This window comes from Notothenia rossii, assembly GCF_949606895.1.
Source record: "Notothenia rossii genome assembly, chromosome: 12".
Classification (NCBI taxonomy): Eukaryota; Metazoa; Chordata; class Actinopteri; order Perciformes; family Nototheniidae; genus Notothenia; species Notothenia rossii.
This window is the reverse complement of record NC_136911.1, coordinates 16,811,464-16,837,576: the sequence shown is the minus strand read 5'-3', so window position 1 is coordinate 16,837,576 and position 26,113 is coordinate 16,811,464. Positions and strand designations below refer to the sequence as shown.

The 26,113-nt window shown below is 42.1% G+C and overlaps 2 protein-coding genes across 4 annotated transcripts in view; both read left to right on the top strand.

Annotated features, from left to right (window-relative positions):
- smchd1 (structural maintenance of chromosomes flexible hinge domain containing 1) overlaps window positions 1-16,064 on the top strand; it is a 28,441-nt gene extending 12,377 nt beyond the window's left edge. Inside the window, exons 15-48 of the mRNA XM_079661191.1 lie at window positions 45-158; window positions 264-370; window positions 594-676; window positions 762-887; window positions 1,428-1,496; window positions 1,614-1,733; window positions 1,825-1,969; window positions 2,216-2,321; window positions 2,537-2,609; window positions 2,906-3,045; window positions 3,191-3,319; window positions 3,403-3,627; window positions 3,782-3,924; window positions 4,318-4,403; window positions 4,495-4,613; window positions 5,641-5,802; window positions 6,365-6,493; window positions 6,603-6,682; window positions 6,823-6,980; window positions 7,064-7,179; window positions 7,270-7,331; window positions 7,517-7,604; window positions 7,783-7,914; window positions 8,035-8,190; window positions 8,280-8,406; window positions 8,544-8,663; window positions 8,957-9,036; window positions 9,156-9,278; window positions 9,456-9,637; window positions 14,531-14,637; window positions 15,091-15,161; window positions 15,249-15,417; window positions 15,507-15,665; window positions 15,763-16,064. Of these exons, the coding sequence (XP_079517317.1) occupies window positions 45-158; window positions 264-370; window positions 594-676; window positions 762-887; window positions 1,428-1,496; window positions 1,614-1,733; window positions 1,825-1,969; window positions 2,216-2,321; window positions 2,537-2,609; window positions 2,906-3,045; window positions 3,191-3,319; window positions 3,403-3,627; window positions 3,782-3,924; window positions 4,318-4,403; window positions 4,495-4,613; window positions 5,641-5,802; window positions 6,365-6,493; window positions 6,603-6,682; window positions 6,823-6,980; window positions 7,064-7,179; window positions 7,270-7,331; window positions 7,517-7,604; window positions 7,783-7,914; window positions 8,035-8,190; window positions 8,280-8,406; window positions 8,544-8,663; window positions 8,957-9,036; window positions 9,156-9,278; window positions 9,456-9,637; window positions 14,531-14,637; window positions 15,091-15,161; window positions 15,249-15,417; window positions 15,507-15,665; window positions 15,763-15,878 (4,122 nt within the window). The 3' untranslated portion in view covers window positions 15,879-16,064. The remainder of the gene's footprint in view (window positions 1-44; window positions 159-263; window positions 371-593; window positions 677-761; window positions 888-1,427; window positions 1,497-1,613; window positions 1,734-1,824; window positions 1,970-2,215; window positions 2,322-2,536; window positions 2,610-2,905; window positions 3,046-3,190; window positions 3,320-3,402; window positions 3,628-3,781; window positions 3,925-4,317; window positions 4,404-4,494; window positions 4,614-5,640; window positions 5,803-6,364; window positions 6,494-6,602; window positions 6,683-6,822; window positions 6,981-7,063; window positions 7,180-7,269; window positions 7,332-7,516; window positions 7,605-7,782; window positions 7,915-8,034; window positions 8,191-8,279; window positions 8,407-8,543; window positions 8,664-8,956; window positions 9,037-9,155; window positions 9,279-9,455; window positions 9,638-14,530; window positions 14,638-15,090; window positions 15,162-15,248; window positions 15,418-15,506; window positions 15,666-15,762) is intronic.
- Window positions 16,065-16,646: 582 nt separating this feature from the next.
- On the top strand, window positions 16,647-26,075 carry emilin2b (elastin microfibril interfacer 2b). 3 transcript variants are annotated; one of them, XM_079662350.1, is made up of 9 exons: window positions 16,647-16,869; window positions 17,023-17,148; window positions 18,224-18,405; window positions 18,527-20,146; window positions 24,630-24,839; window positions 24,916-24,957; window positions 25,041-25,079; window positions 25,159-25,275; window positions 25,490-26,075. In XM_079662350.1, the coding sequence occupies exons 1-9, from the start codon at window positions 16,742-16,744 to the stop codon at window positions 25,822-25,824; spliced, it is 2,799 nt and encodes a 932-aa protein (XP_079518476.1). In that variant the 5' UTR covers window positions 16,647-16,741; the 3' UTR covers window positions 25,825-26,075. The 3 variants fall into 3 exon arrangements, with proteins under 3 accessions (XP_079518476.1, XP_079518477.1, XP_079518475.1); XM_079662351.1 differs by having other exon boundaries at window positions 18,521-20,146; window positions 24,645-24,839; XM_079662349.1 differs by having other exon boundaries at window positions 18,521-20,146.
- Window positions 26,076-26,113: the final 38 nt, after the last annotated feature.

The window sequence follows — 26,113 nt, the reverse complement described above, 5'->3', positions numbered from 1 at the left end:
TTATTCTCCATTCTGTATTGATGCCCACATACTTCTTCATACAGGTGAAGTCTCAGAAAACGCAGCCCATTCTCTATGGCCACGTGGTGCGTTTCTTGCTGTATGGACAACATGAAGAAGATGTCTTTGCCACAGGGGGAGAGGTGGAAATTTGTATGGTAAGAAGACAATTATTAGTAATCCTTTATCTCAGTCTTAGTACTTTAAGGATTCAATAAAGGACAAAACTGAGGCTGATATCAACCAACAAATCTGTTTCCTAGGAACCCAAAGCATTTCACGACAAGATCAAGACCATACCCATTTCCAAGATTGACAAGAACGCCACTTCCGAAGCCATCCAGAAAAACATTGACAATGACCTAGCCAAGTGAGTAAGCAGACAGGGGAAATGCTCTTACACTGCTAGCATAGTCAACATTTACACCCTTTACAGAGCTCCATCCTCTCCAATATCCCACTTTCTAACATTTGTTGGAAGTAATTTGTTTTACGATGCTTAATTTCCCTACACCGTATCTCACTCTCCTGACTAGTTGTGGTACTTAACCCTTGAGGAGATTTAATCAGCTAATGGTATTTGTTTGTGCCAGGCTTCCAGAGTTTCTGAGCGTGAGCTGGCCTGAAGGAGACCCCTGGCTAGAGGGTGGCGCTCGTCCAGCTGGGACGGCGTTAGGTAAACTGTTGCATTTTCTGTGTACAACACCAGGTCAAATAATACAATTGTTCTTTTTTCCAAATGTTGTTTTGCATAATTTCAGGGCCACTCAGCATCAACATAATGAACAAGAAAGAAGACTCTATATCCCAGATGCCAGCAGTTGGCCAGGGAGCTGGGAAAAGACTCATTATTGAGCTCAAAGTCTTTCACCATGGTAATAAGCCTGGTAAGCAGTAAGGAAGTAAGAGGGGAACATTTTTTCATTTGAAAACCAAACAGTGATCAAACTATTAAAGAGTATGGGTGTAAACGGAAGGAATCTGTTATTTTATGATATCTAAAAACTATATTATAAAACTTTAATTCAAAGAGATACACGCTTGATGTGGAATCATCATAACTACAGGAGTTTTTTTTTATGTTTACCTGATTCCTCACAGAGCTGCTACAAATAGTAATTATGATTTAAATTATGGATTTATTTGTACATACTTGGTTATATTATGATTATATTATCTTTTTAAAATGATGAAAAATTGCTTTTTTTAAATAATTTTCTCAAAGCTAAAGTTGGTACATTGAAATTTGATACATTGAAAATAAAAGTCTGCTAACCAAAAGTATTCCATCTACCGCCCGAAAAAAGCAGCTATTTGAAAATGCAATACTAGCCAGCTGTACTTTGTTCTAGTTGTTTCTAAGTCTTTGCTGTTTCGATTTTTGGTGCACAGCTTAAACTAAACTCTATTTATATTTTCATTTGCAGGTCAAAAAAAAGAAGTCTTAAGTCTTGCTACCCCTACTTCAGCAAAGTTTTTCTGGTTCAAAAAGATGGGTACGTTCCATTTTATTTGTGTCAGTTTCATAATTATTGGTTTGAATTTTGAATGTCCAGAAGTATTTGTCTCCGGAAAGATCATTTATCAAGTTGCAAACATTTCACCCTTGGCAGAGATGCTGACCAGCCTGGGGGAGTATACTCTGATACTGAGGACTCTTATCAACGAGAACAAGGCAGACAGCTTTGGGGGCAGAGAGCTCCCGAGCTACAAACTCAACTTCACCATCAAAGGTTTGAAACACAAGGAAACTTTAGCTTCTCATAATCATTAACCATTCTGAATGCCATAATCACACATGTCCATTGTTTCCATCCTTCTCAGAGGGAAAGGCTGAGAGTTTTGTCATTGGTACAATGAGCTCCAGTGTTCGCGTGGGAATGCTCTTTGACATCCCTCTGCAGATAAAGGACGGTTACGACCACCCCACAGTGCCCCCTCCGGATTTCAAACCTATACTCAAATGCAGGTGGGTCCCTTCACCCTAGTTTTGATTTGTTTCCTTTTTTTTGTTGCCGTGGACAGCTTCCTTAGAAGACCCCCTTTTATTCTAACTGAATGAAATGCTGTTTAGACATGGCTTTACTTATTTAACTGATTTGTATATATTTCAGTATCATAGGTTTATCTTAAATGTGATCATGTCTTTAATTTGCAAGATGTTGGATATGCTGGCCCCTTTAACAACATTTTCCTTATTATTATTATTACTTAGTGGCCTGACTTCACTCAGTTTCGACAAAACGGAAAGCAGTGGGACGACGTTACACATCAGACGTGTCAAAGCAAGTGGAAAAGTCTTGAACCTCCTACAACCAAAGGTTAGAAAAACAAGATGCTCTTAACTCAGAAGAAATTGGTTTGCTAGAACTAAAGTTTGTTTCAAGTGAAAAGCAAACTTGTCAAATATATCACTTTTCAGCCCTGTAGACAAAACTACAATATTTGACACAAAGTGCTACTGGTTGATACCCAGGAAAAGATCCCACTGCTTCTTAACCTCTGTTATTTCATTTCCATCCTGTTTATGCCGCAGACATATGATCTGAAAGTGACCCTGCCGGGCTTGACGCAAAACACAGAGACTATCAAGTTCAGTCTTCTTCCTGGTAAGACGGTTTGTGCTGCGAGAAATTATGATGGATAATCATTTTCTATTCGTAGCTTTTTCGTTGCTGGTGTTATTACATTTCAAACAATCAACTTATTGCCTGCTGAATATTACCTGGGGGGTTGGTAGAGATTTCAGACGTAAATCAGGTGCGGTTTAACTGGTTTGCTACGAACATTTAGACAATAATCAAACCACCTTGTTGTCAGCAGTCCTCCTCATCTTTTTCTACCTGTCAATTAAATATTCCTCGTGATATTTGATAAAAAAAAAAAAAACTGGGCTTTTTTTCAGGTACTGCACACTCCATCCACATCACACCAGAAGACAAACCAATCAAAGTAGAGAATGGAAAACCTGTCTTGTTTAATGTTGAGATCCACGATGAGGCAGGAAACATCACAGCTAACTCCAAACAGATCGTTCGATGCGAGGTATGGGGGGGTGTGAATGCCAGGAATGAATCTCTATAAAAACGGTCATGTTTTCTTATTTGTGGGCCTGCTCTATTTACTTCCCCTAATATAATCTGAACACAAATAAACAGTTTTGCATTGCATCCTTTTATCTGGCCCTTAGGTTCAGGGGTTTCCGGGAGTGGCTACTGACTGCAGCAATTCAGGAGCCGGACAGCTCATGATAAATACCGTAAACTTGAAAATAATCAAGGGACAACCAGAAAAACTCCATGTTCAATTTGAGATGCCCGTAAGTTTAAAAACTCCACAACAAAAAATCCATAATGTAATCTTTATCACGATGTGTCAACCCCTTCTCGGTTTTCCAACAAGAGTCAGAAGAAAGTCAAGCCGGTGGTTAGGGAGCTGGAGGTGGTGCCGAGCAAAAGAGTCTGCCGCATGGAGATCTGCAGCAAGGACGATAAGAACTTGGTACTCACGGACAACGAAAAGATACTCTGGCTGGCTGGAGGCCTGATGGAAAACCTCTTCTACAAACTGTACGATGAGGCTGGTAGAGACGTTCCCCTCACGGCTGAAATAGCCTCCAAGATAAAGGTGTGTCTCGCATATATGTGTGTTCCTCTCCTGTTGGTTTTGTAAATGGTGTGGGGATAAATAAATAAAAAGAAACCATGCTCACTCGTTGTTTTTTTGAACATTTCCTAGCTTGTTACTGACTTTTCCTTTGTTTATTATGACTGTGTTTAAGGTTAACTGGACAGGAGATGTACGTCTGAGAGATTTGGTCAAGGGGAAGCTGCCGGACCTACATGTGCCCTCTCAGGTGCAGGTGGAGCGCTTCTTCCAGGTCTCCTACCAAGACCAGAATGTGTCAGTCTGCTTCCACATCATGTAAGGCACATCTTCTCTCTACACTGTGATTCTGTGATGCAAACTGAGAAGCATAGTTTGTTTTTAGAAATATGCTTGATTGCTTTCTTGTTTGGAGTTGAGCTGAGAAGACTGATACCTTCATGTCTGTGTAATAAGTATGCATGCCGTTTATTAGCTTAGCTTAAAGACTAGTGAGGAAAAGATTAAGCTAGCTGAGCTCTGTCGGGAGGGCAAACAATCCCCTGTTAAGTTCATTCATTGTCACATATTTCCTGCACAGCTTTATATTTAAGAAGAAGATTTTCTCATCTAACTCCTGCATTAAACATATTTGCCCTAATTGTCAAACATTTATTTTGATATCCAGGCTGGTATCTTTCAAATCCACATCCCTGCTTGTTTTGTTTGTAGACCACAGCCTGATGAACCAAAGCGGCTGAAAGCAACTTTACTGAAAAGCACAGTGAAGCTCGGGGAAGTCATACCAGGAAACATCAGTTAGTGTGAACATTATCAACAATACATCTGATTTATTAGGATATGTTTGACAGCTTCACGAGACACATCTTTTTTTCTTTTCTTTTACAGGCTTGGAGCTTGTGGACCAGTATGATAATGTAACAAAGACGCTTACCTCCGACTCTAAGAACCACATGGCGGTGACAGCTGAGGGTCTGGACCAATCGGCCGTCACCTTCCAATGGCAGGTATGAGAAAAAGACACTCAACCTTACAGAGGACTTGTGCGACAGAAATGAAGCCCTGAATGGAAACATTGTCTTTCACCCATGCTGTCTTCAGTATCTTAGCTTTCCCCAACATTTATCAGGCTAAGCTCTTCCTCCTACATCCTGTGACTCGCCATGGGGGGAAGCTCTATCTCTCCATCCATGACACCATAACAAAGCCAAGCAGAGGCTATACTGTATGCATGAGCAAGCAAGGTTATCAACTTGAATGGCACTGATAAGGAGCACCTCCCAAAGTGCATTGTCAGTCTCTGCGTGGCACCAGCTGCATTCCTGACGGATTATACTACAACACTGCCTATCTTTGATTTATTGCCATGACATCTCCATACCTTGTTCATTTATGGGCGGTGCAAGGGGCAAGGTGTGTTGTTAAATGCCACCTGATGAGTATTTCCTTATTATATACTCTATGGCTCATTAAAAAGCATGTTCTTTTCTTGTAAGAGATACAGCAACTCATTTGATAATTGTGTTGCTCATTTAATGAGTTGTTGGGCAGCTATTCTGGTTTCTTGTTATGCTGATTTATTACTACCACAGGGCAATAGTGTGCATTGTATCCCACTACATTTGTTCTTTGGCTACTTTTCTTTGATTAAGATTTTTTAATGATCTATAAAACAAAGAAAAGCAGTAACTTCTCGCAACAAGACACCATTGTTGCCTATTTGCCTTGAAAATCATTTAAAGCGATTCATTCTTTATTACTGTAGTGATATTAATGAATTAATTTAATTAGATATTGATACATTTTCTATCAATTTAAATTAATCTTAATTAAACTCCTTGAATAAATAATGATGATCCAACTTTATTGTATTTTCTTCTAAGTTACACTTCATATAATCAAAAAAATGTATTTCTAGATTGTGTTTCCAATACTTTTACTCAAGTAAATGATCTGGATACTTCCATAACTGTGTAGATATACTGATAATAACTGATGAATTAACCCTCACTCTCTCATGTGTGTTGACATCAGGAGGGCAGCAGTTCTGTTCTGGTGTTGGGGGTGCAGTTCAAGTCGGGGACTCTTGGCCCCAGAGAGATCTGCTTCACCTACAAGAAATATGAGGAGCGCGTCATAGTAAAAGTGACCGCTGGAGTCCCTGCACAGCTTAAACTAGTCAGTGGTCCAGTGCAGGTAAGACAGGAAGTTACCGGAGAGAGGGATTCAGATCCTTATCACCTCTTCCCTGGTTACAGCTCAATAGATTGGTGCAGTCGTGACGCGAGAAGAAAAAAACATTTCGTAGTATTGTAGAAAATAAGATCTGTGGCGGACAGGTTTATGCTACTAAATTCCTTTTTTTTAATGTAGTAGGATAGTCTCCACATATTAAATAATATAAAAGTTGAATCGTAAATACATTTGCCAAAAGAAAATGCTACAAACGAACTAAATCACAGTTGCATGATTTTACGTCGCCACCGCTAAGCAAGTGTTTTTGATGTATTAGAAATAAACGTAAAACTCTCCTGAGCTTCAATTTAAGACCTCATTTGGGAATCTAAACAAAAACACAATCAAAACATTTTTGACTTTGAGACAAGGGAGCCCCGAAGTGCTAAAAATGCTAACTGGTTAATGAGTCATTCCTGCACCACTCTATAATAACATTTACAAGAGAACCCCTTTGATGTTACCTCAGTGTTATATTTACAGCACCAACTATCTGTCTGAGCTCCTCTTTTGTATCTATCAGCCTCTGCAGGTGTTGAATGACCAAGGCATCGACACACCGTTTGTTGTCCAGCTGTGTGACGAGTGGGGGAACACCTGCTCGGACCAGAGGGTGGTGGTTCAATTGAGGTCGTCACCACAGGCACTGAAGGTTAGCTTTACAAGCAAATACCAACATGTAATATTTGCTTTGTTCCATTTCAACTTTCCAGCAATGGCCAGGAACTTACTTCTGATTGAATGAGATCTTGTTTCTTTAGGTGAAGTCATCTGTAGTTTCACAACCTGTGAACGTGGAAGGGAAAGCCTCTTTCACTGTTACCAGTTTGAGCGGACCAAAGTGAGCGCCATTGTTTTTTTAATTATCATAATGCAAAAAAAATCCCAAATCAAAGGTTGTCATCCACATTTCCAGTAGTGTAAACATGACGTATTCCACAAGTTACTAGTTTAAGTGTTGTTACTCTGTTGGTCCAATAGGGGGTACTATCAGCTGGATTTTAAAGGGTCCCTCGACCGCAAACCCATCCCTGGTCCCTCAGTGAATATCACCATCACTCCTGATCCCAACAAACCTGTGAGCCTGTCCGTGGTGTACGACAACAATGCAACGTTTCCTGCAGGAGGCGTCTTCCCAGGTCTGCATCCCTATTGTTTCTCTATTCTCTCTCCATCTTGTTTAGCATCTCTTAGCAAACTAAGCATCTTGTTGTCTTTTTAGTCTTCTCTGTGACGGTGGTGTCTGATGAAGGAAGCCCCATTACCACTTTCAATCCTGCTGCTGCGTCCATGCTGCTGTGGAAGGGAGTGCCATCAGGAACAATTCCACCAAAAACGGTAAGTGGCTGACTAGTCATGGGGAATGTCTCTGACTTTCATTTGCTTAAAGTACATCCTTAATTGTTGTTATATTCTTCTCTCGTCCAGGCCACTGAGCTGAAATGCAGTAAACCCATGGAGAACCAGAAGAGCGACCGTTTTTACTTTAGGTAAAATGCTTTCATCTGCTTATGTATTTCTCCGAGTTGTTGCAATATTTGAAAAGGAAAAGCTAGATGATGACTGAGATAGCACTCTTGTTTTGATACGATTTAAATGCATCCAGTGAAATTGGCGCAAACAGCTAGCCAGGATCTGTCCAAGAAAGTTAACCTTTGTAATTCTTTCACTACAGAGATAAAGAGATCCCAGAACAAGTTGGAAAACACACGGTCCAGTTTTCTCTACGACTGGAAAAAGTTAAATTCATGTTCAGTGAACAGGTTAGTGGAACCGAAAATCTGGATACATCACAGTGCTTTTCACACACCCAGCATTCATCTGAAATACATGACATAATGTTATCTCATGTCTGTTTAACAGGAAAGTGTTTGTTCAGGTGAGTAGATCATAATCCTGACTCATTGAAAATAATGACTCGGCACTGTTTCCTCTCTGTAGATCACTATAAATGTGGTGGCCAATCAACCTGTCAAACTGGGACCCGCCTCTCAGCCACCCACCCCAGTTGTTTCCTACAGTAAGGTGTTAGCCAACCGAACCTTGGTGGAGAATATGACTCTGAGGATAATGGTGAGACTTCCTCCTCAGAAGGATGTCTACTTTATTGCGAAAGAACAGAAACACTTTTCCCTTTTTAGATACATTAAAATAAGTGACTGTTTATCAGATGGTTTCTTTGTCTGATTCCAGGATTCTTCTGGAAACCCAACGGGGGAAGACCTTAACGGGAAGGTGATCATTTCTATAAAGAACTGCAGCGGCAACAGCAACCAAACCATCCCTCTGTTTGAAGGCAAAACCAAAAGTTTGGAAATTAGCTTGGAAGAAGGAAAGGCACATATCGACGTGAGTAACCATTTGCCGTAGTACACACCACAACCTTTATTTTGGATCGGTGCCATGATGCACATTGTTGTTTAATTTATTCTGCGCAGAGGCTGGCTCTCATGGAGAACAGCCCCGGGGAGAATGGAAGTGCATACACCCTCCTCTTCACACCTGAAGGGCCGATGGTTCCCCTCACCCTGGCTCCCTTTGAGCTGCCCTTCCACTTCTACAATGGTATGATCCGGGGCTAATATTGGTGCATGAGATATGACTCAGATTTCACAAATAATGTTTTAGTTATGTGCAACTTAAGTCTGCATTCTTTCTGTGATTTGAACTACAATCATCTTCCTTTTATCTCTCTGTTTTAGATGCAGACAACCAACGGAAAATGTCTGAGCTGTCCAAGAAGAAAGATGATCTCACTACTGCTGTTCATGCAGATAAAGAGTTATTTAACACTTATGGACAACTCCTTAGTGTGCTGACCTGTAAGACTATATTACATATTTTGTATTTGTTCCATCTATATTTTGTTCTACACAGACACGTGTTTAGAGTTGGGTTTAAATCACATTTCAGTCGGACAACTCACGTGTTTATTTGAAATGTTTATGAGAAGCAGCATATGGTTTGACACCATCTTTTTTTAACGTTTGGTATTACGGACACACTATAACTGGTACCAAGAGAGTATAGAGTTAAACATTCCGCGCCTTTTCTTTTGTGTCTACCCATTTATATTTGAAATTCTCCATAATTGCAAGTGCTTCTTCCCTCACAGCTCATCACATCGCTGCAAGTCACAAAGAGACTTCGATTAGAAAGGAGCTTCACAGGAGGAACATGGAAACAACACAAACCGTATGTGTACCATTTGAACTCTATACACAAGTATTTTCTGTACATGTTGAAATTTGGATCTCATCTATACACATAATCAAGAACTGACATTTACATATCTTCCGTTTGTTTTGTTCTAGATTCCAAATTTTGACAGACTCATAACTGAGAAGCGTGCTGAAATTGAAAAGATAATGAAAACACGCAGAAGAGTTTGCTCCCTCCAGGATAACTACAAGGGGCAGCAGGATGTTTTGGGATTGGTAATATCATCGGGAAGATGGAATTCTGTTGGATTAGCAGCTTTTGAACCCCAGTTTAATTTCCGGAAACAGTGACCTCGATGCACATATGTCCAATCAATGCTTCTGCTAAATATGTGTATCAGAGAAAACTGTTGTCAGCGCTGTGTGTTCAACCCTTTACCTCTCTGAATGCAGGTCGGCCACCTGGCCTTCGTGCAGGACGATCAGGCTGCGTGGGTTATCTCCTGGCACATCCAGGGGGACATGGACTGTGTCATCACCAAAACCACTGAAGCAGCGAAGAGGATCTTTGACGACACCAGGGGCCGGCAGCAGGTCATGGCCCTCGACAGTGTTTTTGTGAACCCTGGCCACAGGTAAACAATCTGGGTCCATGATAGATTCCTTTTTAAATACAGTGTTTTCTGAGCCCAGAAGGTTTGCAAGCTGTATTTGTGCCCACACACTTCAATGCGATTCATTTCATTATTGCGTGAATTTCCTGGTGAGATTACTGTTCGTCCTTGATTATAGTCTTTCATTGTTAAGCTTTCTCCTTCCCTCAAGCCTTACAAAAACAGTCATTTAAAGATCTTGTGGCACCTCTTTCTTGAACAAATAGCCAATAAGGACAGCTTCTGTGTAGTTTAGGCAATTATATTTATACACTTCAATATTAGGAAACCACAAATTAGCCTTAAGGGCCTTAACAACTGGATAAGGAAAATGTACTCCAGGAAGAACCACAGGAAGGACTTCCCTCCCAAGACGAACATTCATGCGGCATAGTAACCAAACAAGAAAAATTACAGGATGAAAAAAACCAATTATAAATAGATTGTAAACACATATGAGGTCCTGCTTTCGTTCATCAGATAACATACTGTACATTTGAATTTAAAGAAATCCAGCATATCAAAACTCGGAAACTAGGGGCAATTACCAGCAAATGACCAGGTTCGGTCATCCACCATTACCACCATCACCTTCTCCGGCCAGGACATTACCCTCTCCTCAACAGTCACCAACCTGGGTGTGAAAATGGACGCCCATCTCACCTTTGAGGCCAGGGGCGGACTGGCCATCTGTAGAATCTGGAGAATCAAAGAACGGCCGGTCGCCAAGGGCCGTTGGCGGCCGGCCGGCCCTTTAAAAAAAAAAAAGAAAAAAAAAAAGTTTAACGTCATCATTTAAATTGCGCTGACGGCCGACAGAGGGCGACAGCGTCCGCTAATGCAGTTGTGTGGTTCTTATCTGTCAAATAATCACACACGAAGAAGAAAAAAGACCGGACACACGAAGAGAAGGGATTAGACGCCGCGGCAGACAGGAGAGGTTTCTCAATACTCAAATTTTCCCCTCCTCGACTCCTTTCCTCGACTCCTATCCTCGATACTTAGTCCCGCCCACAGGAGATGCGAGCGGAGGACTGAGGAGGGGAACCGAGGAGAGAGGAGGGGAAGCAGCAGGCGGTTAGAGAATTTGAGAACTCCTCTCCTCTGAGCGGTCATTTTAAAGAGACGTCCATCGATGATGACAGGAGGCACAGCAGCCCTCTGTCTCATGGACAGATGTGTTCATGACCACTTATATATTTACTTTAATTAATTGACAGTGCGGTATAATGAGACAATAAAAGGCTACAGATGCGGACATACACACACACATATTTATATAAATATATACAATTTCAGAATCAAACAAGTATGAGAGCACTCTCATAATAACGTAACACAATCAGAGACTGGATATATCCCCCCCCTCTCTCTGGTCGCTGAAATGGGGAATTTTAAATTACGGGCCAAAAGTTGTATTTACAAGTATTTAAAGTAAGCATAGGATACCAAACCAACCGAGACCCGTCTGTCCGCCGCATCTACGCACTGTACAACACACACACCTACACACTGTACCACACACACCTACACACTGTACCACACACCTACACACTGTACCACACACCTACACACTGTACCACACACACCTACACACTGTACCACACACACCTACACACTGTACCACACACACCTACACACTGTACCACACACCTACACACTGTACCACACACACCTACACACTGTACCACACACCTACACACTGTACCACACACCTACACACTGTACCACACACACCTACACACTGTACCACGCACACACTACATAATGTACCACACACACCTACACACTGTACCACACACCTACACACTGTACCACGCACCTACACACTGTACCACGCACACACTACACACTGTACCACACACTACATACTGTACCACAAACCTACACACTGTACCACACACCTACACACTGTACCACGCACACACTACATACTGTACCACACACCTACACACTGTACCACACACCTACACACTGTACCACGCACCCACTACATACTGTACCACACACCTACACACTGTACCACACACCTACACACTGTACCACGCACACACTACATACTGTACCACACACCTACACACTGTACCACACACACCTACACACTGTACCACGCACACACTACATACTGTACCACACACCTACACACTGTACCACACACACCTACAGCTCCTAAAGCATAATCAGGCTACAGCCGTTGTGTATTTTATTATGTGAAGCACTAAATGGTCTTAGAAAGATATCGACTCTTTCTTTGTAGATATCTACTAAACTAAAGCAAATAGGCCTAAAGAGAGTACGTCTGTTATACTGTCATATATATTTTACACACTGCTCTGCTTTCTGCACGGACCTCACAGCTGTTCTCACATCGCGTCGCGATGAAAGCAGTTACTAAAATAATAACCAGGGGATGCATGCAGAGCTGTCATTGGCTGAGATAAGTCCGGCCGTGCGTCACTCCTCCACCATTCCCGGAAATGCATCCGTGGAGGAGCCGTGGAGGACCCATCAGTGTCTCCTCGGTTATAGCTCCTCCAGAGAGCCTCCTCGACGCTCGATGCTCGGTCCTCGAAGTGCATTTAGAGAAATTAGATGTCCTTCAACATGGCGCGCTGAAATTCATTTCCAGGTCACTACCGGAGGACCGAGGAGTCGAGGAGGGGAAATTTGAGTATTGAGAAACCTCTAGGGAGAATGAAAAAACATGAATAAAAATCAAAGAAAACGAAAAGAAAAAGGTGGGGCCGAGAAGGCAAGAGAAAAAAAGGTGAAGTCACTCGCAGGTGAAGCATATACATGTCGCAAATTGACAGACCTTTTTGGCAGCAGCGCTGCTACAAGCACTATCAGCAGCAGCTTAGAACAAGTGCAAGATGATGAAGAGGATGATGAGGGCGCGAGTTCAGATATATAGCCAGCCCCCTGCGTTCATGATGAGGGACAGAGTTGAGCTGCTGGAAGAACCAGCTCAACTGGCACATACAAGTGTAGGGCAAGAGCAAGAGGTGGGTGAGAATTTTCCCTTGAACTCAGTGGCGTTTTCTCCTGGAGGCCAAGGGAAGCCTGTTTTTTTGGATTGTAGTTATAATTTTAATAAATAAATAAAAACACTTCGTTTGGTTTCGGTAATTATTCTGCCAGCCCATCTCTCCCCCATTCTCATTGAGTATTTTACAAAGAGTGAAATAGCGCCCCTCTAGATGATGGCGCCCCTCTAGATGTTATAAACCCGCAGGTCCGCTGCAACTCTTATTACTTTTAAATCCAGGCTGAAGACTTTTCTTTTTGTCGCTGCTTTTAATTGAACTATTCATATCTTAGACTGCACTGTAACTTTTATCCATGTATTTGTTCTTTTAATGTTTATTTTATTAACTCTTCTTTTTAATGACTGATTTGAAATGCCATTTTCTCAATGTCTTTCATTTTTTGTAAAGCGCTTTGAATTGCCTTGTGTTGAGAAGTGCTATATAAATAAACTATATAATATAGTGCTATATAAATAAACTTGCCTTGCCTTGCAAACACTGTTTCACAAACTTGGTGACAGTAGATTGCACTGTCTGTTGCGAGAGGAGGCTAGCCGAAATGGGCTTCCCTTGGTGAAAAGAAATTGAGGGATTGACCAATCAGATGAGGCTCACGTAATGCCTCACAATCCAATCAAATCGCATTAACTTCAGTTCGTACTGTAACTGTCATCACCGCCCTTAGAAAGTAGCAAGCAACTGAAGCAAGTGCAATTATGGAGGGTGGAGATTTGGAGTATTTCACCAAAAATAATTTTACTAAACTTCCGCTACAGCAGCAACTAAAAATGAAATCTGATGACAGGCCAATTCCCAAACTGGAGCTGTGAACAGAGAGGAAAAAAGGAGTGAATCGGACGTAAAACTTTAAATAATAAACAGCGGATTTCTAACATTTGACATTTCATGTGGCCGGACTGGGTCAGTTTCCAGGGCTGAATTTTAGTCCCAGTCCGCCCTTGTTTGAGGCTCACATCAAACAGCTGTGCAAGAACTCCTTTTATCACCTCAGGAACATCGCCAAACTCCGCCCCACACTTACTCTGTCTGACGCCGAAAAGCTAGTCCACGCCTTTGTCTCCTCCATTCTGGACTACTGCAATGCACTCCTCATCGGGATCCCTAACAAAAGCATCCAGAGGCCCCAATACCTCTTATTTATTTATTTATTACCCCCTTTTTATTTTATTTTACACTACATTACATTACATTACTTATTATTATTTTATTTCTATTGCTTTTTATTAATTTTACCGTATTATGTAGGTTTAGGTTTTTAAAAAAAAAATTTTTTTTAATACTGTTCATGCTCACGGCTTGTTGCACTTCGGGATTTGAAGTCAAATATGGAGTGCTTTATAAATGAAACCCATTATTATTATTATTATTATTATTATTAAAGTAAGAAAATCTGAAAATACATCTGCCTCCAGTTTTGATTGTCCGAACTGAGAATTTATTATGATTTTTTTCATTTTGGTTAAATGATAATAGTGACTAATTATTATAAATAAGACAGCTACTTAAAGAATCACACCAGTTAAAAAAAAAAAAAAGCTATTTTCAGAAAACCATACTCCATATGTATCGTATTGTCTAACCAGGAATCTCAAACCCAAACATATTTAATACATGTTTTTATTATTTTTGGGGAAAAGCAGCAACTGCAACTATTGCAGTCCTCTTTGTTTGAGTCATTACACCAATCATGTATCATAATAAAGTTTTGGAAATGTTTCCACCTCAGGGATTCTTCGGGAAATCAATCAAAAAACACTTGTATGGTCCTTTTATAACAATTTTTAGAACCTCTCAGTCTCTTTACTAATTTATGAATTTCTTACAGACCGTTGCCGCACATGGGGAATGGCTGCATGCTCTTTGATCCCCCTGGAAACCCGGTCTACGCCAAAGACCTGCTGCTGTACACCGAAGACCGGGACCGTGACATGGGTGAGCGGCCTCCAATGGATGCTCACTGTGACTCTGCCTAGTTATTGCAGATCCAGCCCAGGTTTTCTGTGGGTTTCCGGAGACTTCCCAGGTCTTTTTGTGTTTGCTGTTGTTGGGGTATTTCCTTCATGCCCCCCATTACTCCTGCTGGGTAAATGGTTCCACCTGGGACCTCACAAGAGTGGAGGTGTTTCCTCACCATCACTGGAGCAGAAAGTAGGCCTCTTGTGCCACATTAAAAAAACAATTTAGGGATTTTCTGCATTTAAAAGAAAAAGTTGCTTAGAATATTTATGGGTCATATTTACGTTGATTGCCAAATACATGTATCAGTAGCAATTTCAAATAATGTATTCTGCTTTAATGTCTCTGATTGTGAAAGTTTTACTAGTAAAACAGGAATGTTTTAGATTTGTCGATTTTGACGGTTTCCTGTTTGCCTTTCCTTTGCAGCTTTTAAAAACATCCTCGGAGAGACAATTCTGATTGATGACCTGGACTCTGCTAACAACTACAGAAAGGCGGTGAGTGATGCTGAGGGTGAAGCCGTGCCACTACATCCAGCGGCCTGTGTTTTATTATCCCCACTTAACTGTGCCTTTTACTTACAGGTGGTGCAGAAAAAGAAGCCATGTCCCACCATCCTGACCAGGCAGGGGGACAGGGTCAGCTCCAGGGGCAAGTTTGGAGGAAGAAATAACAAAGCCCAACCAATCGAAACATTAAAAGTGTTTGGAGCCCCCCTCCCACAGCATTACTTTTTACTTAAGGACCACATAGGTGACATCTCTCAGAATAATATTTCATAGTTCCTTTTTGGTGTTCTTATAAGTGCAATTGTGCCTAAATTCTCTCGTTTTGTTCTGTAGACCTGCTCACTCAACAACGCTCAGCTCTGGAGAAGGTGGATCAGGCAGCAAAGGATCGTGACCATCACTTAACTACAATGAAGTCTCCTGAAATGCTGAGAAAGGTGCAAGAAATGGAGGAGAGAAGGAAGCAGCTGGAAGAGATTGAGAGACAACTCGGTATGTTTGTTGATCTGAGAGTAAGGGCAGTGAATACATCTATACAAATATTTTCATTTTCAAGTTCATTTGTAACGAGTCTGTTTTCTACGTCTAGTGTCGACCCCAGTCAGACCATTGAAACGGGCTCTTGATAACGCTGGAGAGCAGTCCGGCATCAATCCCAAGAGATCGAGCAGAGATCCACGCCTGAGGTCCACAATTCCAACCTGATATTTTGAAAGCAAACCTCTTTGGCTTAATGTCGTGTTCTTGTGAAGTTGTTTGTATGTTCCCTTTGTACAGATTTGTTCTTTTTTTACACTGTTTTATTTAAAAATCTTATGATGGCATGTTCAAGCCATGACGTTGCTCAAAGAACATTTATATTCTTTCTATTAAAAAAAAAGTAAGATATCACTTTCCATGTGTCATTATTACTACTCAATAACCTCAGTGAAACTTAAAATATATTCTTAGTTTTAGGGATATGTGCAGACAATTGCTGACAGATGCGCACCTTTTACCCACGGGATAATTACGGTGACTTTTTATAAAGAACACAATCATTATCTAAATGTAGTCCTCCGGAAAGTATGCAGTCCTATGACATTGTGTTCTTAGATGCCGAAGGTGTGTGTGTGTGTGTGTGTGTGTGTGTGTGTGTGTGTGTGTGTGTGTGTGTGTGTGTGTGTGTGTGTGTGTGTGTGTGTGTGTGTGTGTGTGTGTGTGTGTGTGTGTGTGTGTGTGTGTGTGTGTGTGTGTGTGTGTGTGTGTGTGTGTGTGTGTGTGTGTGTGTGTGTGTGTGTGTGTGTGTGTGTGTGTGTGTGTGTGTGTGTGTGTGTGTGTGTGTGTGTGTGTGTGTGTGTGTGTGTGTGTGTGTGTGTGTGTGTGTGTGTGTGTGTGTGTGTGTGTGTGTGTGTGTGGTGTTGTGTCTATATTGGAGGTGGTCCTGAAACGTCATATCCAAGGACGCTGGAAGGAGGTTGTAAACTGCGCTATTCAGAAAGGGAACAGCCGGTGGTGCCTTCACTGATCATTAGAACACAGTATCTCAAATACTACTTTTGAGTCTCCCGAAGGGAAACATTTTAACAATGAAGCGCGGGATCTGTGGACTTTTTCACTTTTTAATAACGTTTCCTCTCGTCAGTGGAACACCATTCCAACATAACATGTTCCAGAGGAGATCATATTCTGGCTCTGGAACGCGCCAAAGAAATAAGTAAGTAATTAATGTATGTGTGTTTATAATATAAACGTCTACTCATTGATTGGGTCGTGTATCATCAAGTAACTCTTATTGGAAAGTAAGCAATGCCGTGAATACGCACCGCAATTTTTAAGCATTGAACGTTAACTGGAGATTTTTCTGCAGAAACTGGTGCGCCTACGTTGTGCACAAGAACGTGAGCTGTTCCGTCGTGGGAGGCACGGAGAGTTTCGTGCAGCCGGAACTTTTGCCGTGTCCTCCGGAGCTGCCAAACTGTGAGCAACAAGTGATGTAAGTTCCCAGAATTGCACTGGGTGGAGGGCGAATATTATTTTCTACTGTTAGTATTTTATCAATGTGTGGTTTCTATTATCAACAGCGTGGAGTAAAGCGAAGCACTGACAACATGACTGTGATGTAAATAACCATTTCAGAGATTAATCTGATTTTAAAGTAAAAGTGTTACTACAGATATTCCAAGTATCCAAATATTCTTAGAGTTCAAAACGTAAATGTACTCTTTACGGCAGCTTGAAAACAAGTACTTATGAAGCAAATGGCTGTGATTAAAAACATATATCGACTAGATTTGAATGAGCAAGACATTAATGTGTAAGCATCACCAGTGCAGCAGCAGGATCTATTTCAGCTACTTTATGTAATTCTAGTTTGCTTTTTTATAAAGTTATTTCAAAACGTATTACTATATTGAAATGTTGTTTTAATCTTAATGTGCTATTTAACCAAATACATGTAACTGAGTAGAAGTACAGCATAACATGGACATTTCAAGTAATTTAATTTAATTTTTAAGTAACTCAAAATGATACTTAAATACCAATAATGAGTAAATGTAGCCTACTTATTGTTCTACTCGATTACACTGCACGTGTTTTCTATTGTTGCTTCATTGAAATGGCTCTCTTATATAAATGACATTCATCCTTAGAAGAATCTTTAAAACATGATTAAGAAACCAAAAGGTAATACAGGCATCCGTGTTGAATCTTCATGAATGGCAAAGATGGGCATTCCTCTGACTTTTTTTTGCTTCAGTGTTTTCTAAGCAACAAACACACTTGTGAAATAGTTAATCACCCAGTGGCAGGACTGTGTGGTTAACAGTGGAAATGGTCTAAGCTGCTTCCTGCCATATGCTTGTTTAATTATTGTTTTTATGTGACTGGTGTTTATCTACTGTTAATTTGTCAACAAACAGTGCTGTGATTCCAAGTTTCCATTGTGTTCCTGAAAAGAGTTGCGCAAAGTCGGACCATCTAATGGACTGAATTGTGTCTATTAATTATTATAACAGACCGATGTTCAGCAGGAATTGTGCATTTTTGGATGTTTTTAATGCTTTCAGATATCAGACACAGTTCAGGCCCATGTATAAGATTGCATACAAGACTTTAACAGAGTTGGAGTGGAGGTGCTGCCCGGGTTACCAGGGCCATGACTGCATGGAGGTGAAGGATCTGATGCGGCTCCAAGTAGAGCGTATGCCTCCTGCCCCCTTTGCCTCTGGACATATTCCAGTCCCAGAAGGTGAGAAATCTACCATGAATATATGTGAAACAAATGTATACAGCTTAAAAATGTCAGAAAAAAACATTAATATACCTGTTTCCCATCCCTCCGTCTGTTACTTTTTTCGTTGAAGCTCCAGATCAGCGGACAGAGAATCAGGGGAACCATCCATGGGGACGGGAGGGGCAGTTTGGAGGTCAGACAGGTCAAAGGCCACAGTCGGGTCATGGAGGATCTCAAAGCGAGCAACACCTGGAGGAGGAGGTGCAGCGGCTATCCCAGATGGTCCTCGACATGCAGGCAAGAATGACTGACATGTCTTCCAATCTGAGACTGGATTTTCAAGAGGATGCCAGTAAAATGCTGGCTACGCTGATGAATAACTTCAGACAGCCCTCCAGCGCGAGAGGGGCAGAGAGACACATCGCTCAGGTGCAGGACTTCTCTTTTGGGAGTGAGACAACGCAGATGGACGAGGTCATGAACAAGATCAGCCAGTTCACAGACGATCTGGAGTCCAAGAGCAATGCCCTGGACAACCTGCTGGGTCGCGTCAACAGCCATGAAGGACAGATTCAGCTGTTAATGGAGGCTGCCCAGAACCAGCTGCCCACACCCGCTCCTGCTCCTGCAACCCGTGGTGCAGACCTGCGGGCCTACCTGGACGAGAAGATCAGCGCTCTGAGAGAGGAGTTAATGGAAGGCATGGACATCAAAATAGCAGACATGAAGAACGCCTGCGACTATAAAATCACATCGGTTCAGGAGCAGTGTGAGGGAACGGAAACAAACTATCTCAGCCTGGCCGAGCTCATGGAGTCAAAGGAAGCTGACCTCCGGAAGGAGATCCAGGACCTTAAGACCCAGCTTATTGGTCCAGGAAATGCAGACACCGGTCTTGTGGACATCCATCTGAACTCATCTGAGAAAACTTCACCGTCCCAATGTCTTTCCGTTGAGGTGAAGCTGAAGCAAGAACAGGCAGAGGCCATGAAAGACCTGAGGGACACTCTGGAGAATAAGCTTTTCTCCATGGAAGAAAGACTCACCACCATGTTGGCAAATACCAGCACCAACTCTCCATCTGGGGGTCTTTTAAATGTTGTAGAAAACATTCAACAAGACTTCCAGAGCTGCAGAACTGCTGTAGATGCTGTGGAATCAAGTCTAAAGGCTCACATCGATGGAGCCATGGAGGGCCAACTCCCCAACTCCAGCACCAGCATTGAGCACGTCCACAGCGAGTTAAGCTATCTTAAAGGACGTGTAGGGATTTTGGAGGACTCTCTATCAGATGTAGTCAACCAACAGTCTCAAGTGTTTCTGATCCTCAACTCCACCTGGGGTCAAGTAAAATCAGGGGCTGAGCAGGAGGCCAAGGACCTCCTGGAGCAGCATCAAGAGCTGAGAACCCATCTGGACGAGCTTCGCAGGGAGGTGAACGCTGGGGCCGACCACTGCAAGGGACAAACTGAAGATGTCGGGCAGGAGATTGCGCGCATTGACAGCCGCATTGTTAGTGTGGAGGGTTTATGTGGCAAGCTAGATCCCATCTCCTCTAGCCTCCAGAGGATCAAAGAGGCCCTGAATAAACACGTCACTAGGTTGTGGACTTGTGTCAAACGTCTGAATGGTACGGTCAGCGCTCATGCCCGAGATATTGGAGGACTGAGGGGAACCTGTGAGAACATCCAGAACCAAATCTCTAATGCAGCCACGGACCTCCAGGTGCTAACCAACAGCAATACTGGGAAGACAGGTAAGGTTAGCTATGCTAACACAAACATAATTGCCTTTGGGTTTGGATGATTATCTGAATCCCGCAGCAATTAAACACACTATTCCTCAGGTTAACATATTCAAGGGATTTTCTTCAACAGTCGTAATCGTCTGTATTAACTACTAGTTTATGTTGGCTAATACTAGCTAGCCAGCTTTCCATTTGTTGTTGCTTTTTTATATTGTTACAATACAGAACTGATACAGTTGTATTTTCCATTATACTGTAAATGTTTTCGCTCGGCATAAGTTTCATAATCCCGCTTTCACAAATTGTTTTTCTTGTTTCATTTAAACTAAACCGAATTTGTTGCCCACAGGAGTTTAAAGCGCAGAAGCTTGAGATCGATCAGATCGCTGTCAGATTTCCACGACCTATTAGATCATTGCTTGGACTGTGGTCCATTTGTTGTGTCCTTTTATTGGAGAGGCTCATTGGTGTGTGAGTTGGAGGAAGTTGGATTTTCATTAAACCATGTTCTCAGTTGAAACTGCCAGGGTTGATTGGAGACACATGGTTGATTTAATAGACCCCACTTGTGTTGAGCAATGCCTTGGCATAAAGAAATACTGCTTACTTGGCTTTTTTTGTTGTTGTGTGCATCAAAGTTTTCCTTAATGTGTCCATAAACGCTGTTAAGCTCTTAAGCTATGTTGTTTATTAGACTTTGGTTGGTGTAAGCATATTTTGAGACTAACTGTTCATATTGCTGCATATGTTGCATATTTGTGGTATGAGTCTGCTCATTAATGGTGCCTATGAGGCCCAGCTGGACTCCTCGGACTCCCACAGTTGTAAAGTGAACTAGAAGCACGGCCTTAATATTTACGAGCCAACTCTCTTCCTCTGGGACCGGCTAGTTTTTCAGTCCCTGGTTTATGGCGCAGGTGATGCAGCACATGATCCACTCCAGATTCTCCCGGGATGTGGGCTGGAATAAAAATAGTCCTGGTTCTTGTTCTGGTTCCAGTCCAAGTCAGACCAGAGGATTTGCATCATGATATTTTTGTTATGTCTTGAATCATCTCTATGGCTGCCAGTTTTCTCATTTGTGCCAATGTGATTATTGCCACTCCACCCCGTGCTTGTTGTCATAATATGGCGTTTGATTCATCATGCTGTCATTGGGAAGTTTTGCAAGTTGGAGCACAGTTATTCACGATTTCCACTCATGCTCAGCGATGTCACCGGGGCCATTCTGAACACTGGCTCTGTGAACAAATGTTGGTTCCTTGTTTGTCTTTGCCCTGCTAGCTGCCTCATCCCAGTGCCCCCCACCCCAGCTTATCTGCAGAGTGGAAAAAGCTGCTTGGAGGAGACCATAATAGAGAGCCCTCTGCTCAGCTTATCACAGGGAGCCTTTATATCAGAGCCAAGAGCTTCAGAGTGCTACTGGTTCCACATTACCCATATCCTCTTTTTGCTCCATCTCTTCAGTGTGCAGTTTTTTAAAAACTTGTTTAGCTTGCATGGCTGAGTTCCTTTTCTGTTGAAATAAACAGTGGAAACCCTAAAAGCTGCACCGGGGGTCCCAGGGGCCATTTGTCAATGTGAGGGCCATGATGTCATAGCAGTTGTTAACTCTAAATGAGAGGGTCAGGAAGGGGAAGAAGACAGATGCCAGGGATTTTGTCATTCCTAAAATGATTTTTGTAGCTTTCAGCGCCAATTATGAAGATGTAGCTTACATTTATAATAGCTCGTTGACACAAAATGACTGAAATACATACAGTTTTTCCAAAAATCCCATTTCTTTATTCAACAGTTGGGCGTTCCTGCCAGTGTATGTGCATAACAGTTACTGAATTTTGTGGAAATTTAAACTATCAATAATTGTGCTGAAATTAGATCAATCCATGACATGGTAACAATGCTGTAATAGAAACTGATACCACCTTCAACAAGGCACCCTTTATAATGTTTAAAGTTGTAGCTAATAGTTTTTTTTCATAATAAATACATTGGTTATAAATAATCCATTAATTAATTTCACCTGAATATTTTGCAATTTTTCCCCCCTTAAAGGTAAATGGTCCTTTAGAGTGTGCACCAAAACGTATAAGCTATAAACGGATAATTTAGGTGTCCTGGTGAAGGAGAATAAACGAAGGGCAACCCAACATTTTTCAATCTTTATATATTTTTTTAACTATGACTTAAACCATTGGGAACCATGTCTTATTATTAGAAAGTTGAACGAGATTTTTTAAAAACAAGTTCCACTTAAAAGCTTTTTTGGCTTTAGCCACATTTCCATGATAACTCCCCTTATGTCTTTAGTTGTATTGTGTACTTTATAAATAAATGATGTTTCACTTCACCAGTTCATTATATGTGAAATGTCTATCTTGTCTTTCCTTCCGTAGAGCACATCCCTCTCTGTTTATCAAGGCGTCCTGTAGTCACCCAAAGCATCGTAGCGCTCTTTTACCGGCACCTTCTCAGACAAGATGCTTTCCTGTGAGAGATTAGGGGAGGGGGCTCTGGTCGGCGTTGTGACATGATAACCCCGTGAACCCAAAACAAGACGGGGCTCGACCAAGCCCTCCAGAAGTTCAATGAAGCCTTTGTTGTCGCAATCTCCTCTGTGACTTCTGGATGCCGATCTAGATTTATTGATTCTTAAATCTGAGTCTTCAGGGTGTTTTGGTGACTCATAAAGTCAACTACCACAAATTGCCTTGCAGTCATAATTAGGTGGTATGTAATGTGGAAAGTGGCCATTCTTGGGACACAAGGGGGTTGGACCTGTTGATGGGGGGGGGGGGGTTTAAGTGACTAACAGAGTGAGGTTTTCCCATGCCGCTTTGCTGGGAGCGTGCGTCTTTTCAGAAGGGCCAGCTGCTTGTGTTTATAGTCCACCTCTTTCATCATGACAAACACTCTGGCGTACGGACATACATCCTGTGTGCCTCTTTTATCCTCCTGCTCTGAAATCAGTTTTGAATCCTGACATTTAAAGACTCCACGACCATCAAACCATGCACATGTGCGGACACGCAGACTTGACCCCCCCCCCACACACACACACACACACACACCGGCCCCTCTCCACATGCTGTGTTATACAGGCTTCCATTCTAAATGACCCTTCTTCTCCCCGGGCCGACGGGGCAGACTGTCTGGTGATTGAACATGTGGCCGTGTCTTGGTATGCCTTTTATTGGAGGGTGGGGGGGGTCTGTTGTCTGGTGGTGGCCCAGTGTGTGTGCCCCCCAGCCAGTGTTGTGATGTGTTGATAAACTGCAGGGTCTCAGCTGCTGCTCTCAGGAATGCAGCGCTGCATGAGGTGAGGAGGTGGTCACCATATGATGGGAGATGGGCAGGGGTCTTTCATTATCTCTGTTTGAGTCCATAATAACAGGTTTAGATAATACCCCTCTGAGTGGCTGTTAATGAGTATCACTGGCAGCCAGACCATAACAATAAAGAAACATGAAAATACCAAAGAGAATGTAATCACGTTTTTGTACGAGGCTCTGACCGGTGGTGGCCTGTAACTGAGAACATTTACTCAAGTATTGTTTTAAAGTGCAAATGTAAGGTACTTGTCGGCCACTTTACTGTATATACTTTGTGCTTAACTATAATTCAAAGGGAAATATTGTATTTCTACTCTACTACATTACTCTTACAGCTCTAGTTACTTGTTCCTGTAATATTTAAGATGTATGCATAAAATACACAAGCGTTTAAAAAATATGTTTTATTATTAATTTAATTGCCCACCAGTTTTTACATTAACAACAAAATAATTAGACACTCGTCTGAAAATTAGTATATATACACATTTGGTTAATTTCTAAAGGTAAAGGAATAACTGAGTTTTTTCTTTCTTTTGTTTTCAACATTGAGTTCTTTCAAATGTAATACTTTAAGTATATTTTACTGACGACCGACTAACGAGAAAGAGCTATCAATCTGTCAATCCTTTCCGTGTCCGGGCCGGGTGAGTATTTTACTCCTTTTACTTAAGTACACTTCTACTACTTCACTTCTACTGTGTGGTGTGAGTACTTTTATTTCGGTAAAGGTTCTGAATACTTCCCCCAACAATTATTCTGACAATATGTGTTAATGGCTACAATTCTGGAAATTGCACTGCTATGAGAATATTGACAGTGCCACCCAAAATAAATAAGAGAAGTCTTCAAGTAAATGCCGTTATTTAAAAAAAAAAGTAGGACATTTATTTTCAACCCTTTTTGACCTCCTTGGCACAAATGAATGTGTAATATGACCTAAAAAAAACCCCTCATTAAATCAGAAACCTGCACCTACCATTAGTCAGCAAGAAATAAGACTGACCCTTTTATATCTCAGGTCAGCAGGCTTAAAACAGCAAACTGTTTTTTTCTTCGTCATTTGCCTCTCTGGCTCATCATCATGTGAATGGCCTCCACCTTTGGCTTGCGTCTCTCTGGCCTGCAGCCTCATCAATCTCTGCATCTGTCTCTTTCAGGTATTCATGTTTCAGTGGAGGACCCAGGACTTCCCCAGGGTGCAGGTAAGAGCCTCAAAGGGCCGCTGGAGCCCCCTGAGGCCTCCCCCCCACAGCCCCCTGTGATGGAGACCGGGGAGGCGGGACCTCCCGGGAAGATGACCTCGTCCAAGCTGCCCAAGGGAACGGACGGCAGCATGATGCCTGTCCTGGGCTTCGCTGGCGCTCCAGGTCAAACACTCACACTAATTCTCTGCATGTTCCAAGGATTATCCCACGTGTCTCATCTTTGTGTTTTATTTCACAGCCCCCCCTGACCCCATTAGGACAAGAAAGCCACTCATCTTAGGTAAATACCTGTTAGACCTTTTTCTGTGCTGCATAATAACTCAACAATTTTGAGTGGATGACATTGTTTCTCTTTCTCCACAGATGTTAACATGCCACGCCAGAAACCTGCCTCTGCTTCAGGTCAGAATTGATTTAAATATTCAGGTTACACCCGCTGTGAGGGTAACGGCTGTTAGTTCATGTTTCTTCCTGTGTTCAGATGAGAGGGTGTCGTTCTCCGCCGGGCTGACTCTGCAGCCCTTCCAGGGAGAGAAGGGGATCATTAGATTCGACAAGGTGCTGCTCAATGATGGCGGACACTATGACGCTCACACAGGTAACAGTGGTTGCACTCTCACAACCCAAACAAAGACACATAAAGCTACATTTCACACAAGTTTATAATTTAAAATGTCTGATTATTGGTTCATTAGTTTGGCAATTAATAGAATAATGTTTGGACTACATTTTTCATGGGAATCCATCAAACAGTTGGTAAAATATTTGTATCTGAAGTGGTGGACATAAAAATCATCGTGTGTTGTTCTCAGGAGTCTTCACAGCGCCCACTGACGGCCGCTACCTGGTGACGGCCGTGCTGGCGGCGCAGCGAGGGGAGAGGGTGGAGGCGTTCCTCTCCGTGTCCAACCGCAGCGTCCAGAAGTTAGACTCCGCCGGCTTCCTGTCCGGAGCGGCTTCACCTCTGTCACATGACCAGTGTCCCTGCAGCAGCTCCACCTCCCTGAGCCTGGTGCTGCCGCTGAGGAGAGGAGACCGAGCGGGAGTCGTCATGACGGCGGGAAAACTCGCCATCTCCGCCTCCTCTGAGATCCTGTCATCTTTCAGCGCCACGCTCCTTTACCCCAGCAGCCCCTCCAAACGGTAGCCATGCCGTCTTTAAAGACACTTCATCATATCATGGACATATTAAGGCTAATGGTGATTTTCTATTATCAGGGAGGGAAAGACACTCTAAAAGAGGTTAAAAATAGTCTCAATAAATGAGATTATTTCTATCCTAAGTACTAATATATAGAGCATTTACACTGCATTTTTTTGTTATATTTGTTTCTAACACATTGTATTGCCGTCCACCGCAGTTTGTTTCTTAATATTTAAAAACATGTAAAAATGAAATTCCCGTTGATCAGATTTGTTCATACTTACTTAGGAAA

Excerpts from the sequence above, each read along its gene's own strand:
- emilin2b (XM_079662349.1), top strand. The coding sequence starts at position 16,742 with ATGAAGCGCGGGATCTGTGGACTTTTTCACTTTTTAATAACGTTTCCT. Across the intron at positions 16,870-17,022 it reads GGAACGCGCCAAAGAAATAA|AAACTGGTGCGCCTACGTTG; the intron begins GTAAGTAATTAA and ends ATTTTTCTGCAG. Across the intron at positions 25,080-25,158 it reads GAAACCTGCCTCTGCTTCAG|ATGAGAGGGTGTCGTTCTCC; the intron begins GTCAGAATTGAT and ends TCCTGTGTTCAG.